This window comes from Cyanistes caeruleus, chromosome 1, assembly GCF_971803275.1.
Source record: "Cyanistes caeruleus chromosome 1, bCyaCae1.hap1.1, whole genome shotgun sequence".
NCBI classification, from domain to species: domain Eukaryota; kingdom Metazoa; phylum Chordata; class Aves; order Passeriformes; family Paridae; genus Cyanistes; species Cyanistes caeruleus.
In genome coordinates, this window is record NC_141701.1 from 663,793 (window position 1) to 678,765 (window position 14,973).

General features: G+C 59.8%; 1 protein-coding gene and 1 pseudogene across 1 annotated transcript in view; both read left to right on the forward strand.

Moving 5' to 3' along the window:
- OPLAH (5-oxoprolinase, ATP-hydrolysing) overlaps positions 1-10,825 on the forward strand; it is a 46,063-nt gene extending 35,238 nt beyond the window's left edge. The window contains exons 20-26 of the mRNA XM_086865434.1: positions 1,257-1,388; positions 3,313-3,447; positions 5,468-5,617; positions 7,631-7,788; positions 8,760-8,920; positions 9,848-9,945; positions 10,595-10,825. Coding sequence (XP_086721560.1) covers positions 1,257-1,388; positions 3,313-3,447; positions 5,468-5,617; positions 7,631-7,788; positions 8,760-8,920; positions 9,848-9,945; positions 10,595-10,825 — 1,065 coding nt within the window. The remainder of the gene's footprint in view (positions 1-1,256; positions 1,389-3,312; positions 3,448-5,467; positions 5,618-7,630; positions 7,789-8,759; positions 8,921-9,847; positions 9,946-10,594) is intronic.
- Positions 10,826-11,369: 544 nt separating this feature from the next.
- Positions 11,370-12,790, forward strand: LOC147655224 (uncharacterized; annotated as a pseudogene).
- The last annotated feature ends 2,183 nt before the right edge of the window (positions 12,791-14,973 follow it).

Below are 14,973 nucleotides of genomic sequence, written 5' to 3' on the forward strand. Positions count from 1 at the left end.
AGGCCTACATGGGTTACGTGCAGGTACGGGACCCCAAAAAACCCCAAAAACACCCCAAAAAACCCCAAAAACACCCCAAAATAACCCAAAAACACCCTAAAAACACCCCCAAAAACCCCAAAAACACCCCAAAATAACCCAAAAACACCCCAAAAACCCCCTGAGAACCCCCCTGTGTCCCCGGAGCTGATCCGGGAGCACGGGCTGGAGACCGTGCAGGCATACATGGGTTACGTGCAGGTAGGGGACCCCAAAAAACCCCAAAAACACCCCAAAATAACACAAAAACACCCTAAAATAACCCAAAAACCCCCTGAGAAACCCCAAAAACACCCCCAAACCACCCCAACCCCCCCTGTGTCCCCGGAGCTGATCCGGGAGCACGGGCTGGAGACGGTGCAGGAATACATGGGTTACGTGCAGGTAGGGGACCCCGAAAAACCCCCAAAACACCCTAAAATAACCCAAAAACACCCTGAGAAACCCCAAAAACACCCCCGAAACCCCCTGAGAACCCCCTGTGTCCCTGGAGCTGATCCGGGAGCACGGGCTGGAGACGGTGCAGGCATACATGGGTTATGTGCAGGTACGGGACCCCAAAAAACCCCAAAAACACCCCAAAAATACCCAAAAACACCCTGAGAAACCCCAAAAACACCCCAAAATAACCCAAAAACCCCCTGAGAAACCCCAAAAACACCCTAAAAACACCCCAAAAACCCCCTGAGAACCCCCCTGTGTCCCCGGAGCTGATCCGGGAGCACGGGCTGGAGACGGTGCAGGCATACATGGGTTACGTGCAGGTAGGGGACCCCAAAAAACCCCCAAAACACCCTAAAATAACACAAAAACACCCCAAAATAACCCAAAACCACCCCCAAAATAACCCAAAAACACCCTAAAAACACCCAAAAACACCCCCAAACCACCCCAACCCCCCCTGTGTCCCCGGAGCTGATCCGGGAGCACGGGCTGGAGACGGTGCAGGCATACATGGGTTACGTGCAGGTAGGGGACCCCGAAAAACCCCAAAAACACCCCAAAATAACCCAAAAAACCCCAAAAACACCCCAAAATAACCCAAAAACATCCTAAAATATCCCAAAAACACCCCCAAATAACCCAAAATACCCCAAAACCCCCCTGAGAAACCCCAAAATAACCCAAAAGTACCTGTGTAGTCCCTGAGTGACCCCTAGGTGACCCCTGAGTGACCCCTGACCCCTGGGTGACCCCTGGGTGACCTTTGACCCCAGGCCAACGCGGAGCTGGCGGTCAGGGACACCCTGCGGGCGGTGGCCGGACGCTGGGGGACGTCGCTGGCGGCCGAGGACGCGATGGACGATGGGACCCCGATCAGGCTGAGGGTGGAGCTGGACCCCAAACAGGTGAGGGACACACCTGGGACACCTGGGGACACCTGGGGACACACCTGGGGACACCTGGGACACCTGGGGACACCTGGGGACACCTGGGACACACCTGGGGACACCGGGGGACAGCTGGGGACACCTGGGGACAGCTGGGGACACACCTGGGGACACCTGGGGACACACCTGGGGACAGCTGGGGACACACCTGGGGACACCTGGGACACCTGGGGACACCTGGGGACACCTGGGACACCTGGGGACACCTGGGACACCTGGGGACACACCTGGGACACCTGGGGACACCTGGGACACCTGGACACACCTGGGGACACACCTGGGGACACACCTGAGACACCTGGGGACAGCTGGGGACACACCTGGGGACACACCTGGGACACCTGGGGACACCTGGGACACCTGGGGACACACCTGGGCACACCTGGGACACACCTGGGGACAGCTGGGGACACCTGGGACACCTGGGGACACCTGGGACACCTGGGGACAGCTGGGACACACCTGGGGACACCTGGGGACACCTGGGGACACCTGGGGACACCTGGGACACCTGGGGACACCTGGGGACACACCTGGGGACACCTGGGACACACCTGGGGACACCTGGACACACCTGGGGACACCTGGGGACACCCTGGGTTTGGGAAGGGGTTTTTGGGGTCACCTCGGGTTTTTGGGGTTGGTTTTGGGGTCACTTCCAGTTTTTCAGGGGTTTTGGGGTCACCCCAAATTTTAGGGGTTGGTTCTGGGGTCACCTCGTGGTTCTGGGGGGTTTTTGGGGTCACTTTGGGGGTTTTGGGGTGTTTATGGGGTCACCCCGATTTCCTGGTGGGGTTTTGGGGTCACCTCGGGTTTTTGGGGTGTTTTTGGGGTCACCTCGGGTTTTTGGGAGGTTTTGGGGTCACCTCGGGTTTTTGGGGGGTTTTGGGGTCACTTTGGGTTTTTGGGATGTTTTTGGGGTCACCCCGATTTCCTGGTGGGGTTTTTGGGGTCACCTCGGGTTTTTGGGGAGATTTTGGGGTCACCCCAAATTTTAGGGGTTGGTTCTGGGGTCACCTCGTGGTTCTGGGGGTGTTTTTGGGGTCACTTTGGGGTTTTGGGGTGTTTATGGGGTCACCCCGATTTCCTGGTGGGGTTTTGGGGTCACCTCGGGTTTTTGGGAGGTTTTGGGGTCACCTCCGGTTTTTGGGGGGTTCTGGGGTCACTTTGGGTTTTTGGGATGTTTTTGGGGTCACCCCAAATTTTAGGGGTTGGTTTTGGGGTCACCTTGTGGTTCTGGGGGTGTTTTTGGGGTCACTTTGGGTTTTTGGGGTGTTTTGGGGGGGTTTTTGGGGTCACCTCGGGTTTTTGGGAGGTTTTGGGGTCACCTCGGGTTTTTGGGGTGTTTTTGGGGTCACCTCGGGTTTTTGGGGTGGTTTTGGGGGGTTTTTGGGGTCACTTTGGGGTTTTTGGGAGGTTCTGGGGTCACCTCGGGTTTTTGGGGTGTTTTTGGGGTCACCTCGGGTTTTTGGGGGGTTTTGGGGTCACTTTGGGTTTTTGGGGTTGGTTTTGGGGTCACCCCGATTTCCTGGTGGGGTTTTTGGGGTCACCTCGGGTTTTTGGGGAGATTTTGGGGTCACCCCAAATTTTAGGGGTTGGTTTTGGGGTCACCTTGTGGTTCTGGGGGGTTTTGGGGTCATTTTGGGGGTTTTGGGGTGTTTTTGGGGTCACCTCGGGTTTTTGGGGGGTTTTTGGGGTCACTTTGGGGTTTTTGGGGGTTTTTGGGGTCACTTTGGGTTTCTGGGGTGTTTTTGGGAGGTTTTGGGGTCATCTCGGGTTTCTGGGGTGTTTTGGGGAGGTTTTGGGGTCACCTCGGGTTTTTGGGGTGTTTTTGGGGTCACCTCGGGTTTTTGGGGTGCTCTGACCCCTCCCCACCCCCCAGGGCAGCGCCGTGTTCGATTTTGGGGGGACGGGCCCCCAAGTTCTGGGGAACTGCAACGCCCCCCGAGCCATCACCCTGTCAGCCCTGATCTACTGCCTGCGCTGCCTGGTGGGCCACGACATCCCCCTCAACCAGGTGAGACCCCAAAAACACCTGAAAACACCCCAAAACACACACCCAAAAAATCCCGAATCCTAAAAAACCCCAAAACCCCAAAAACACCCCAAAAACACCCCAAAAACACCCCAAAAACACCCCAAATCACCCCAAAAACACACCCAAAAACACCCCAAAACACCCCAAAAACACCCCAAATCACCCCAAAAACACCCCCGAGCCATCACCCTGCCAGCCCTGACCTACAGCCGGCCACGACATCCCCCTCAACCAGGTGAGACCCCAGAAACACCTGAAAACACCCCAAAAACACCTGAAAACACCCCAAAAAACACCCCAAAAAAACACCCCAAAAAATCCCGGACCCCAAAAACCCCCCAAATCCCAAATACACCCCAAAAACACCCCAAAAACACCCCAAAACACCCCAAAAAACACCCCAAAAAATCCCGGACCCCAAAAACCCTCAAAACCCCAAATATACCCCAAATACACCCCAAAAACACCCCAAAACACCCCAAAAACACCCCTGAGCCATCACCCTGCCAGCCCCGATCTACAGCCGGCCACGACATCCCCCTCAACCAGGTGAGACCCCAAAAACACCTGAAAACACCCCAAAAAACACACCCCAAAAAATCCCGGACCCCAAAAACCCCCCAGATCCCAAAAACACCCCAAAAACACCCCAAAAACACCCCAAATCACCCCAAAAACACACCCAAAAACACCCCAAAACACCCCAAAAACACCCCAAATCACCCCAAAAACACCCCCGAGCCATCACCCTGCCAGCCCTGACCTACAGCCGGCCACGACATCCCCCTCAACCAGGTGAGACCCCAAAAACACCCCAAAACACCCCAAAAACACCCCAAAAAATCCCGAACCCCCAAATCCCAAATTCACCCCAAATTCACCCCAAAAACCCCTCCCATGTCCCCTCCCTGGGTGCCTTGGGGTGTCCAGGTGTGTCCCCAGGTGTCCCCAGATGTCCCCAGGTGTCTCAGGTGTGTCCCCAGGTGTCCCCAGATGTCCCCAGGTGTCCCCAGGTGTCCCCAGGTGTGTCCCCAGGTGTCTCAGGTGTGTCCCCAGCTGTCCCAGGTGTCCCCAGGTGTGCCCAGGTGTGTCCCCAGCTGTCCCAGGTGTGTCCCCAGGTGTCCCCAGGTGTCCCCAGGTGTCCCCAGGTGTATCCCCAGGTGTGCCCAGGTGTGTCCCCAGGTGTGTCCCCAGCTGTCCCAGGTGTCCCCAGCTGTCCCAGGTGTCCCCAGGTGTCTCAGGTGTGTCCCCAGCTGTCCCCAGGTGTGTCCCCAGGTGTCCCCAGGTGTGTCCCCAGCTGTCCCAGGTGTGTCCCCAGGTGTCTCAGGTGTGTCCCCAGGTGTCCCCAGGTGTGTCCCCAGGTGTCTCAGGTGTGTCCCCAGCTGTCCCCAGCTGTCCCCAGCTGTCCCCAGGTGTCCCCAGGTGTGTCCCCAGCTGTCCCCAGGTGTCCCCAGGTGTGTCCCCAGCTGTCCCCAGGTGTCTCAGGTGTGTCCCCAGCTGTCCCCAGGTGTCTCAGGTGTGTCCCCAGGTGTCCCCAGGTGTGTCCCCAGGTGTCTCAGGTGTGTCCCCAGCTGTCCCCAGCTGTCCCCAGCTGTCCCCAGGTGTCCCCAGGTGTCCCCAGATGTCCCCAGCTGTCCCCAGCTGTCCCAGGTGTGTCCCCAGGTGTCTCAGGTGTGTCCCCAGGTGTCCCCAGCTGTCCCAGCTGTCCCCAGGTGTCTCAGGTGTGTCCCCAGGTGTCTCAGGTGTGTCCCCAGGTGTCCCCAGGTGTCCCCAGGTGTCCCCAGGTGTCTCAGGTGTGTCCCCAGGTGTGTCCCCAGCTGTCCCCAGGTGTCTCAGGTGTGTCCCCAGCTGTCCCCAGGTGTCCCCAGCTGTCCCAGGTGTGTCCCCAGGTGTCCCCAGGTGTGTCCCCAGCTGTCCCCAGGTGTCCCCAGGTGTCTCAGGTGTGTCCCCAGGTGTGTCCCCAGCTGTCCCCAGGTGTCTCAGGTGTGTCTCTCCCCAGGGCTGCCTGGCCCCGGTCCAGGTGCGGATCCCGCCCGGTTCCATCCTGGACCCCTCCCCCGACGCCGCCGTGGTGGGCGGGAACGTGCTGACGTCACAGCGCGTGGTGGACGTGGTGCTGCGCGCGTTCGGCGTCTGCGCCGCCTCCCAGGTGAGACGGGACAGCGACAGGTGGGACAGGGACAGGTGGGACAGGGACAGGTGGGACAGGGACAGGGACAGGTGAGAGGGGACAGGTGAGACAGGGACAGGTGAGACAGGGACAGGTGAGACAGGGACAGGGACAGGTGGGACAGGGACAGGTGAGACAGGGACAGGTGGGACAGGGACAGGTGGGACAGGGACAGAGACAGGTGAGACAGGGACAGGTGAGACAGGGACAGGTGGGACAGGGACAGGGACAGGTGAGACAGGGACAGCGACAGGTGAGACAGGGACAGGGACAGGTGAGACAGGGACAGGTGAGACAGGGACAGAGACAGGTGAGACAGGGACAGGTGAGACAGGGACAGGGACAGGTTAAGGGACAGGGACACGGACAGGTGAGAGGGGACAGGTGAGACAGGGACAGGTGAGACAGGGACAGGTGAGGGGACAGGGACACGGACAGGTGAGACAGGGACAGGTGAGACAAGGACAGAGGGGACAGGGACAGGTGAGAGGGGACAGGGACAGGTGAGACACGGGCAGGTGAGACAGGTGGGACAGGGACAGGTGAGAGGGGACAGGTGAGAGGGGACAGGTGAGAGGGGACAGGGACAGGTGTGGGGACAGGGACAGGTGAGGGGGACAGGTGAGGGGACAGGTGAGGGGACAGGTGAGGGGACAGGGACAGGTGAGGGGACAGGGACAGGTGAGGGGGGGTCCGGGGGGTCCCAGGTGAGGGGACAGGGACAGGTGAGGGGACAGGTGAGGGGACAGGTGAGGGGACAGGTGAGAGGGGACAGGGACAGGTGAGGGGACAGGGACAGGTGAGGGGGGGTCCGGGGGGTCCCAGGTGTGGCCCCGCCCCCTCCCCAGCGCTGCCTCAGCAGCAGAGTTTGGGGTTCGGGGTCACTTCGGGGTCACTTTGGGGTCACTTTGGGGTCACTTTGGGGTCACTTTAGGGTCACTTTGGGGTGGTTTTTGTGTCACTTTGGGGTCACTTTTGGGGTGTTTTTGGGATGTTTTTGGGGTGATTTTGGGGTCACTTGGGGTCACTTTGGGTCACTTTGGGGTCACTTTGGGGTGATTTTGGGGTGGTTTTGGGGTGATTTTGGGGTGATTTTGGGGTGATTTTGTGTCACTTTTGGGGTGATTTTGGGGTGTTTTTGGGGTGATTTTGGGGTGATTTTGTGTCACTTTTGGGGTGTTTTTGGGGTGATTTTGGGGTGATTTTGGGGTGATTCCGTGTCCCTTGGGTGTCCCCAGGGCTGCATGAACAACGTGACATTCGGCTCAGGGTCACTTTGGGGTCACTTTGGGGTCACTTTGGGGTCATTCTGGGGTCACTTTGGGGTCACTGTTGGGGTGATTTTGTGTCACTCTGGGGTCACTTTGGGGTGATTTTGTGTCATTTTGTGATGACTTTGTGTCACTTTTGGGGTGTTTTTGGGGTGTTTTTGGGGTGATTTTGTGTCACTTTTGGGGTGATTTTGCAGTGATTTTGGGGTGGTTTTGGGGTGATTTTGGGGTGTTTTTGGGGTGATTTTGGGGTGATTTTGGGGTGATTTTGTGTCACTTTGGGGTGATTTTGGGGTGATTTTGGGGTGATTTTGGGGTGTCTTTGGGGTGTTTTTGGGGTGATTTTGGGGTGTTTTTGGGGTGTTTTTGGGGTGATTTTGGGGTGGTTTTGGGGTGATTTTGTGTCACTTTTGGGGTGATTTTGGGGTCACTTTTGGGGTGTTTTTGGGGTGATTTCGGGGTGATTTTGGGGTGTTTTTGGGGTGATTTTGGGGTGTTTTTGGGGTGTTTTTGGGGTGTTTTTGGGGTGATTTTGTGTCACTTTTGGGGTGATTTTGGGGTCACTTTTGGGGTGTTTTTGGGGTGATTTCGGGGTGATTTTGGGGTGTTTTTGGGGTGTTTTTGGGGTGTTTTTGGGGTGTTTTTGGGGTGATTTTTGTGTCACTCTGGGGTGTTTTTGGGGTGTTTTTGGGGTGATTCCGTGTCCCTCGGGTGTCCCCAGGGCTGCATGAACAACGTGACGTTCGGCTCCGAGCGGGGGGGGTACTACGAGACGGTGGCGGGGGGCGCGGGGGCCGGACCCCACTGGGGGGGGCGCAGCGGGGTCCACACGCACATGACCAACACCCGCATCACCGACCCCGAGATCCTGGAGACACGGTGGGTCTGGGGGCGTCTGGGGGGGTCTGGGGGTCTGGGGGGGTCTGGGGGGGTCTGGGGGGTCCTGGGGGTTCCTGGGGGGTCCTGGGGGGGTCTGGGGGGTCCTGGGGGGGTCCGGTGGGGGTCCTGGGGGGTCCTGGGGTCTCACACCCACATCACCGACCCCGAGATCCTGGAGACGCGGTGGGTCTGGGGGGGTCCTGGGGGGTCCTGGGGGGGTCTGGGGGGGTCCTGGGGGGGTCCTGGGGGGGTCCCGGGCGGGTCTGGGGGGGTCCTGGGGGGTCCTGAGGTGGTCCTGGGGGGGTCCTGGGGGGTCCTGGGGGGGTCTGGGGGGGTCTGGGGGGGTCCTGGGGGGGTCTGGGGGGTCCTGAGGGGGTCCTGGGGGGGTCCTGGGGGGTCCTGGGGGGGTCTGGGGGGTCCTGTGGGGGTCCTGGGGGGGTCTGGGGGGGTCTGGGGGTCCTGGTGGGGTCTGGGGGTGTCCTGGGGGGGTCTGGGGCAGAAGTTTGGGGGTTTCTGGGAGATTTTGGAGGTTTCTGGGGGAGGTTTGGGGGTCTCGGAGGGAATTTTGGGGGTCCTGACCCCCCCCCATCCCCCTCCCCAGGTACCCGGTGGTGCTGGGGGGGATTTTGGGGGGTCTCAGGGTGATTTTGGGGTGATTTAGGGGTGTTTTTGGGTGTTTTGGGGGTGTTTTTGGGGGTCTCGGGGTGTTTTTGGGGGTTTTGGGGGTGATTTTGGGGGTCTCAGGGTGATTTGGGGGTGTTTTTGGGGGTTTTGGGGTGATTTTGGGGGTCTCAGGGTGTTTTCAGGGTGATTTTGGGGGTCTCAGGGTGTTTTTGGGGGTCTCGGGGTGTTTTTGGGGGTTTTGGGGGTGTTTTTGGGGGTCTCGGGGTGTTTTTGGGGGTTTTGGGGGTGTTTTTGGGGGTCTCAGGGTGATTTTGGGGTCCCTGAGCCCCCGTTTCCCCCCTCCCCAGGTACCCGGTGGTGCTGAGGCGTTTCCAGCTGCGGGGGGGCTCGGGGGGCGCGGGGCGGTTCCGGGGGGGGGATGGGGTGATCCGGGAGCTCCAATTCCGGAGGGCGACGGAGCTGTCGGTGCTGAGCGAGCGCCGCGTCACCCGACCCTACGGCATGGCCGGTGAGACCCCCAAAAACCCCCCCAAATCACCCCAAAAACACCCCTGAGACCCCCGGAATCACCCCTGAGACCCCCGAAATCACCCCTGAGACCCCCGAAATCACCCCTGAGACCCCCGAGACCCCCCCAAAATCACCCCTGAGACCCCCAAATCACCCCTGAGACCCCCAAAATCACCCCAAAATCACCCCAAAAACACCCCTGAGACCCCCAAAACCACCCCAAATCACCCCAAAATCACCCCTGAGACCCCCAAAAACCCCCAAAAACACCCCTGAGACCCCCCCTCAAACCCTGAGTCACCCGACCCTACGGCATGGCGGGTGAGACCCCCAAAAACCCCCCAAATCACCCCAAAAACACCCCTGAGACCCCCAAAATCACCCCAAAATCACCCCTGAGACCCCCAAAATCACCCCTGAGACCCCCAAAATTACCCCAAAATCCCACCTGAGACCCCCCCTCAAACCCTGAGTCACCCGACCCTACAGCATGGCCGGTGAGACCCCCGAGACTCCCCCAAAATCACCCCAAAATCACCCCTGAGACCCCCGAAATCAGCCCCAAAACATCCCCAAAATCCCCCAAAATCCCCCCCCAAATCCCCCAAAATCACCTCCAAACCTCCCCAAAATCCCCCCAAAATCCCCCCCAAACCCCTCACAACTCCCGAGACCCAGAGACCCCTCCCCAAATCCCCGGGACCCCCCCCCCGATTTCTCAATGCCCCCCCCAAAAGTGACCCCCAGACCCCGCCCAAAGGAGCCCCTCCCCCCTCAGACCCCTCCCCCTCCCCCCCCGGGGGTCTCCCCTCCCCCCCCCGGGGGTCTGAGCCCCCCCTGACGCCCCCTCCCCTCCCCCCAGGGGGTCTCCCCTCCCCCCCCCGGGGGTCTGAGCCCCCCCTGACGCCCCCTCCCCTCCCCCCAGGGGGTCTCCCGGGGGCTCCGGGGCTGAATTTGCTGCTGCGCCGGGACGGGCGAGTCCTGAACCTGGGAGGGAAGAGTTCGGTGCTGGTGGAGCCTGGGGTGAGCCCCCAAACCCCAAAAACACCCCAAAAACCCCAAAAAAACACCCCCAAAACCCCAAAATAACCCCAAAATAACCCCAAAAACCCCCCAAAATAACCCCAAAAACACCCCAAAAACCCCCCAAAACCACCCCAAAAACCCCAAAATGACCCCAAAAACCCCAAAAACACCCAAAACCCCCCCCCAAAACCCCCCCTGAACCCCAAAATCCCCCTGACCCAAAACCCCCAGACCCCAAACCCCGACCCCAAACCCCCCCAAACCCCAATCCCTGACCTGAAACCCCCCCGGACCCCGAATTCTGACCCCAACCCCTGACCCCAAACCCCGACCGCAAATCCCCCTGGACCCCAAATCCCCAGACCCCAATCCCTGACCCCAAATTCCCCCCTGACCCCAAACCCCCCTGACCCCAACCCCTGACCCCAAACCCCCCTGACCCCAAATCCTGACCCCAAACCCCCCCAAACCCCAATCCCTGACCCCAAATCCTGACCCCAAATCCCCCCAAACCCCAATCCCTGACCCCAAACCCCAATCCCTGACCCCAAATCCCCCCTGACCCCAAATCCTGACCCCAAGCCCCCCAAACCCCAATCCCTGACCCCAAACCCCAATCCCTGACCCCTCCCCTCTCTCCCCCCAGGACATTTTCCTGCTGATGACCCCTGGTGGGGGCGGTTTCGGCCCCCCCGAGGAGGGGCCCGGGGTCGCCCCCCAGGAGCCCCCGGACCCCCAGGACCTCTGGGCCCCCCAGAACTCCCCGAGCCCCCAAAACCCCCCGAGCGCCCCCGACCCCCCGAGCCCCCCGACCCCACAGAGCTTCGCCGAGCGCGGCAGCGTCTTCGAGTTCCGGCAGGCGCAGGAGGCCGTGTGAGCCCCGCTATGGGGCAGCCCCACAGCCTGCTATGGGGCAGCTCCATAACCCCTCTATGGGGCAGCCCCACAACCTGCTATGGGGCAGCTCCACAATCTGCTATGGGGCAGCCCCACAACCTGCTATGGGGCAGCCCCATAATCCTGCAATGGGGCAGCCCCATAACCTGCTATGGGGCAGCTCCATAACCCCTCTATGGGGCAGCCCCACAATCTGCTATGGGGCAGCTCCATAACCCCTCTATGGGGCAGCCTCTGAGCCTGCTATGGGGCAGCCCCACAATCTGCTATGGGGCAGCTCCACAATCTGCTATGGGGCAGCCTCACAATCTGCTATGGGGCAGCCCCATAACCTGCTATGGGGCAGCTCCATAACCCCTCTATGGGGCAGCCCCACAACCTGCTATGGGGCAGCTCCACAATCTGCTATGGGGCAGCCCCACAACCTGCTATGGGGCAGCCCCATAATCCTGCAATGGGGCAGCCCCATAACCTGCTATGGGGCAGCTCCATAACCCCTCTATGGGGCAGCCCCACAATCTGCTATGGGGCAGCTCCATAACCCCTCTATGGGGCAGCCTCTGAGCCTGCTATGGGGCAGCCCCATAACCCCTCTATGGGGCAGCCCCACAACCTGCTATGGGGCAGCCTCTGAGCCTGCTATGGGGCAGCCCCATAACCCCTCTATGGGGCAGCCCCATAACCCCTCTATGGGGCAGCCCCACAACCTGCTATGGGGCAGCCCCACAACTCAGCTATGGGGCAGCCCCACAATCTGCTATGGGGCAGCCCCACAACTCAGCTATGGGGCAGCCCCACAATCTGCTATGGGGCAGCCCCACAACCCAGCTATGGGGCAGCCCCACAACCCAGCTATGGGGCAGCCTCTGAGCCTGCTATGGGGCAGCCTCATAACCCCTCTATGGGGCAGCCCCACAATGCAGCTATGGGGCAGCCTCACAACCTGCTATGGGGCAGCCCCTGGCCCCTCTATGGGGCAGCCCCCCATTGCTAGATCCGCACAGCCTATGGGGCAGCCCCCCTCTAGATAGGAGCAGCCTATGGGGCAGCCCCCAACCCTTCTATGGGGCAGCCCCCACCCCTTCTATGGGGCAGCCCCCTAACTCTGCTATGGGGCAGCCCCCCATTGCTAGATCTGCACAGTCTATGGGGCAGCCCCCTAACTCTGCTATGGGGCAGCCCCCCCTAGATCTGCACAGCCTATGGGGCAGCCCCCAACCCTTCTATGGGGCAGCCCCCCATTGCTAGATACGCACAGTCTATGGGGCAGCCCCCTAACTCTGCCATGGGGCAGCCCCCCCTAGATCCGCACAGCCTATGGGGCAGCCCCCAACCCCTCTATGGGGCAGCCCCCAACCCTTCTATGGGGCAGCCCCCCATTGCTAGATACGCACAGTCTATGGGGCAGCCCCCTAACTCCGCTATGGGGCAGCCCCCCCTAGATCCGCACAGCCTATGGGGCAGCCCCCCTCTAGATACAAGCAGCCTATAGGGCAGCCCCCAACCCTTCTGTGGGGCAGCCCCCAACCCTTCTATGGGGCAGCCCCCACCCCTTCTATGGGGCAGCCCCCAACCCTTCTATGGGGCAGCCCCCTAACTCTGCTATGGGGCAGCCCCCCATTGCTAGATCCGCACAGTCTATGGGGCAGCCCCCTAACTCTGCTATGGGGCAGCCCCCCCTAGATCCGCACAGTCTATGGGGCAGCCCCCTAACTCCGCCATGGGGCAGCCCCCCCTAGATCCGCACAGCCTATGGGGCAGCCCCCCTCTAGATACGAGCAGCCTATAGGGAAGCCCCCAACCCCTCTATGGGGCAGCCCCCAACCCCTTCTATGGGGCAGCCCCTCACCCACTCCAGCTATGGGGCAGCCCCCCAACTCCAGCTATGCACCCCCCCATGGGGCAGCCCCCCACCCCTCCCCCAGCCTTCAATAAAGCTTCTGCACCCCCCAACTCCCGCCTGCTGTCTTGGGGAGGGGGGAGGGGGGACAGGGACCCCCCCCAGCCCCACGGAGCCCCCCAGGGCTCTGCCCCACAGATCCGGGGGGAGGGGAGGGGACCCCAAACTCTGGGAATGGGGGGGAGCCCCCTGTGCCGTGGGGGCTGTGCCAGAGGGGCTGGATCGATACTGGATCAATACTGGATCGATACTGGATCGATACTGGATCGATACTGGATCGATACTGGGTCAATACTGGGTCAATACTGGGTCAATACTGGGTCGATACTGGACAGATCAATACTGGGTCGATACTGGACAGATCAATACTGGATCAATACTGGACAGATCAATATTGGATCAGTCCTGGATCAATACTGGGTGGAGACTGGATTGATACTGGGTCAATACTGGATCGATACTGGGTCAATACTGGATCGATTCTGGATCGATACTGGGTCAATACTGGATTGATTCTGGATCGATACTGGATCGATACTGGATTGATACTGGGTCAATACTGGATTGATACTGGACAGATCAATACTGGATCAATACTGGACAGATCAATATTGGATCAACCCCGGATCAATACTGGGTGGAGACTGGATTGATACTGGGTCAATACTGGATCAATACTGGATCGATACTGGACAGATCAATACTGGATCAATACTGGGTGGAGACTGGATCAATAGTGGATCAATACCGGATCAATAGTGGATCAATAGCGGATCAATACCGGAGGATTTGGACCCGGTGTTTGAGTTGGGGCCGTTTTGTTCCTTCTCCAGCCTGAGCAGGATCCCTGTGCTCCTGAATTCCCGAATTCCCGAATTCCCAAATTCCTGATCCATTCCCATTCCTGATCCCCCGTTCCCATTCCTGTTCCCATTCCCATTCCCATTCCCATTCCCATTCCCCCATTCCCATTCCCATTCCCGTTCCCATTCCCGTTCCCATTCCCGTTCCCATTCCCATTCCCATTCCCGTTCCCATTCCCGTTCCCATTCCCGTTCCCATTCCCGTTCCCATTCCCATTCCCATTCCCATTCCCATTCCCGTTCCCGTTCCCATTCCCGTTCCCGTTCCCATTCCCATTCCCCCATTCCCGTTCCCATTCCCGTTCCCGTTCCCATTCCCATTCCCCCATTCCCATTCCCATTCCCGTTCCCATTCCCGTTCCCATTCCCGTTCCCATTCCCATTCCCATTCCCGTTCCCATTCCCGTTCCCATTCCCGTTCCCATTCCCGTTCCCATTCCCATTCCCATTCCCGTTCCCATTCCCGTTCCCATTCCCGTTCCCCCATTCCCATTCCCATTCCCGTTCCCATTCCCGTTCCCATTCCCGTTCCCGTTCCCGTTCCCGTTCCCATTCCCATTCCCATTCCCATTCCCATTCCCGTTCCCGTTCCCGTTCCCGTTCCCATTCCCATTCCCGTTCCCATTCCCGTTCCCATTCCCGTTCCCATTCCCGTTCCCATTCCCGTTCCCATTCCCGTTCCCATTCCCGTTCCCATTCCCATTCCCATTCCCGTTCCCATTCCCATTCCCATTCCCGTTCCCATTCCCGTTCCCATTCCCGTTCCCATTCCCGTTCCCGTTCCCATTCCCATTCCCCCATTCCCATTCCCATTCCCATTCCCGTTCCCATTCCCGTTCCCATTCCCATTCCCGTTCCCGTTCCCATTCCGGTTCCCATTCCCATTCCCATTCCCCCATTCCCATTCCCATTCCCATTCCCGTTCCCATTCCCATTCCCATTCCCCCATTCCCATTCCCATTCCCATTCCCATTCCCGTTCCCATTCCCGTTCCCATTCCCGTTCCCATTCCCATTCCCGTTCCCATTCCCGTTCCCGTTCCCATTCCCGTTCCCATTCCCGTTCCCATTCCCGTTCCCATTCCCATTCCCATTCCCGTTCCCATTCCCGTTCCCGTTCCCATTCCCATTCCCCCATTCCCGTTCCCATTCCCCCATTCCCGTTCCCCCATTCCCATTCCCGTTCCCCCATTCCCGTTCCCATTCCCCCATTCCCGTTCCCATTCCCGTTCCCGTTCCCCATTCCCATTCCCCCATTCCCATTCCCGTTCCCATTCCCATTCCCGTTCCCATTCCCATTCCCATTCCCATTCCCATTCCCGTTCCCGTTCCCATTCCGGTTCCCATTCCCATTCCCATTCCCGTT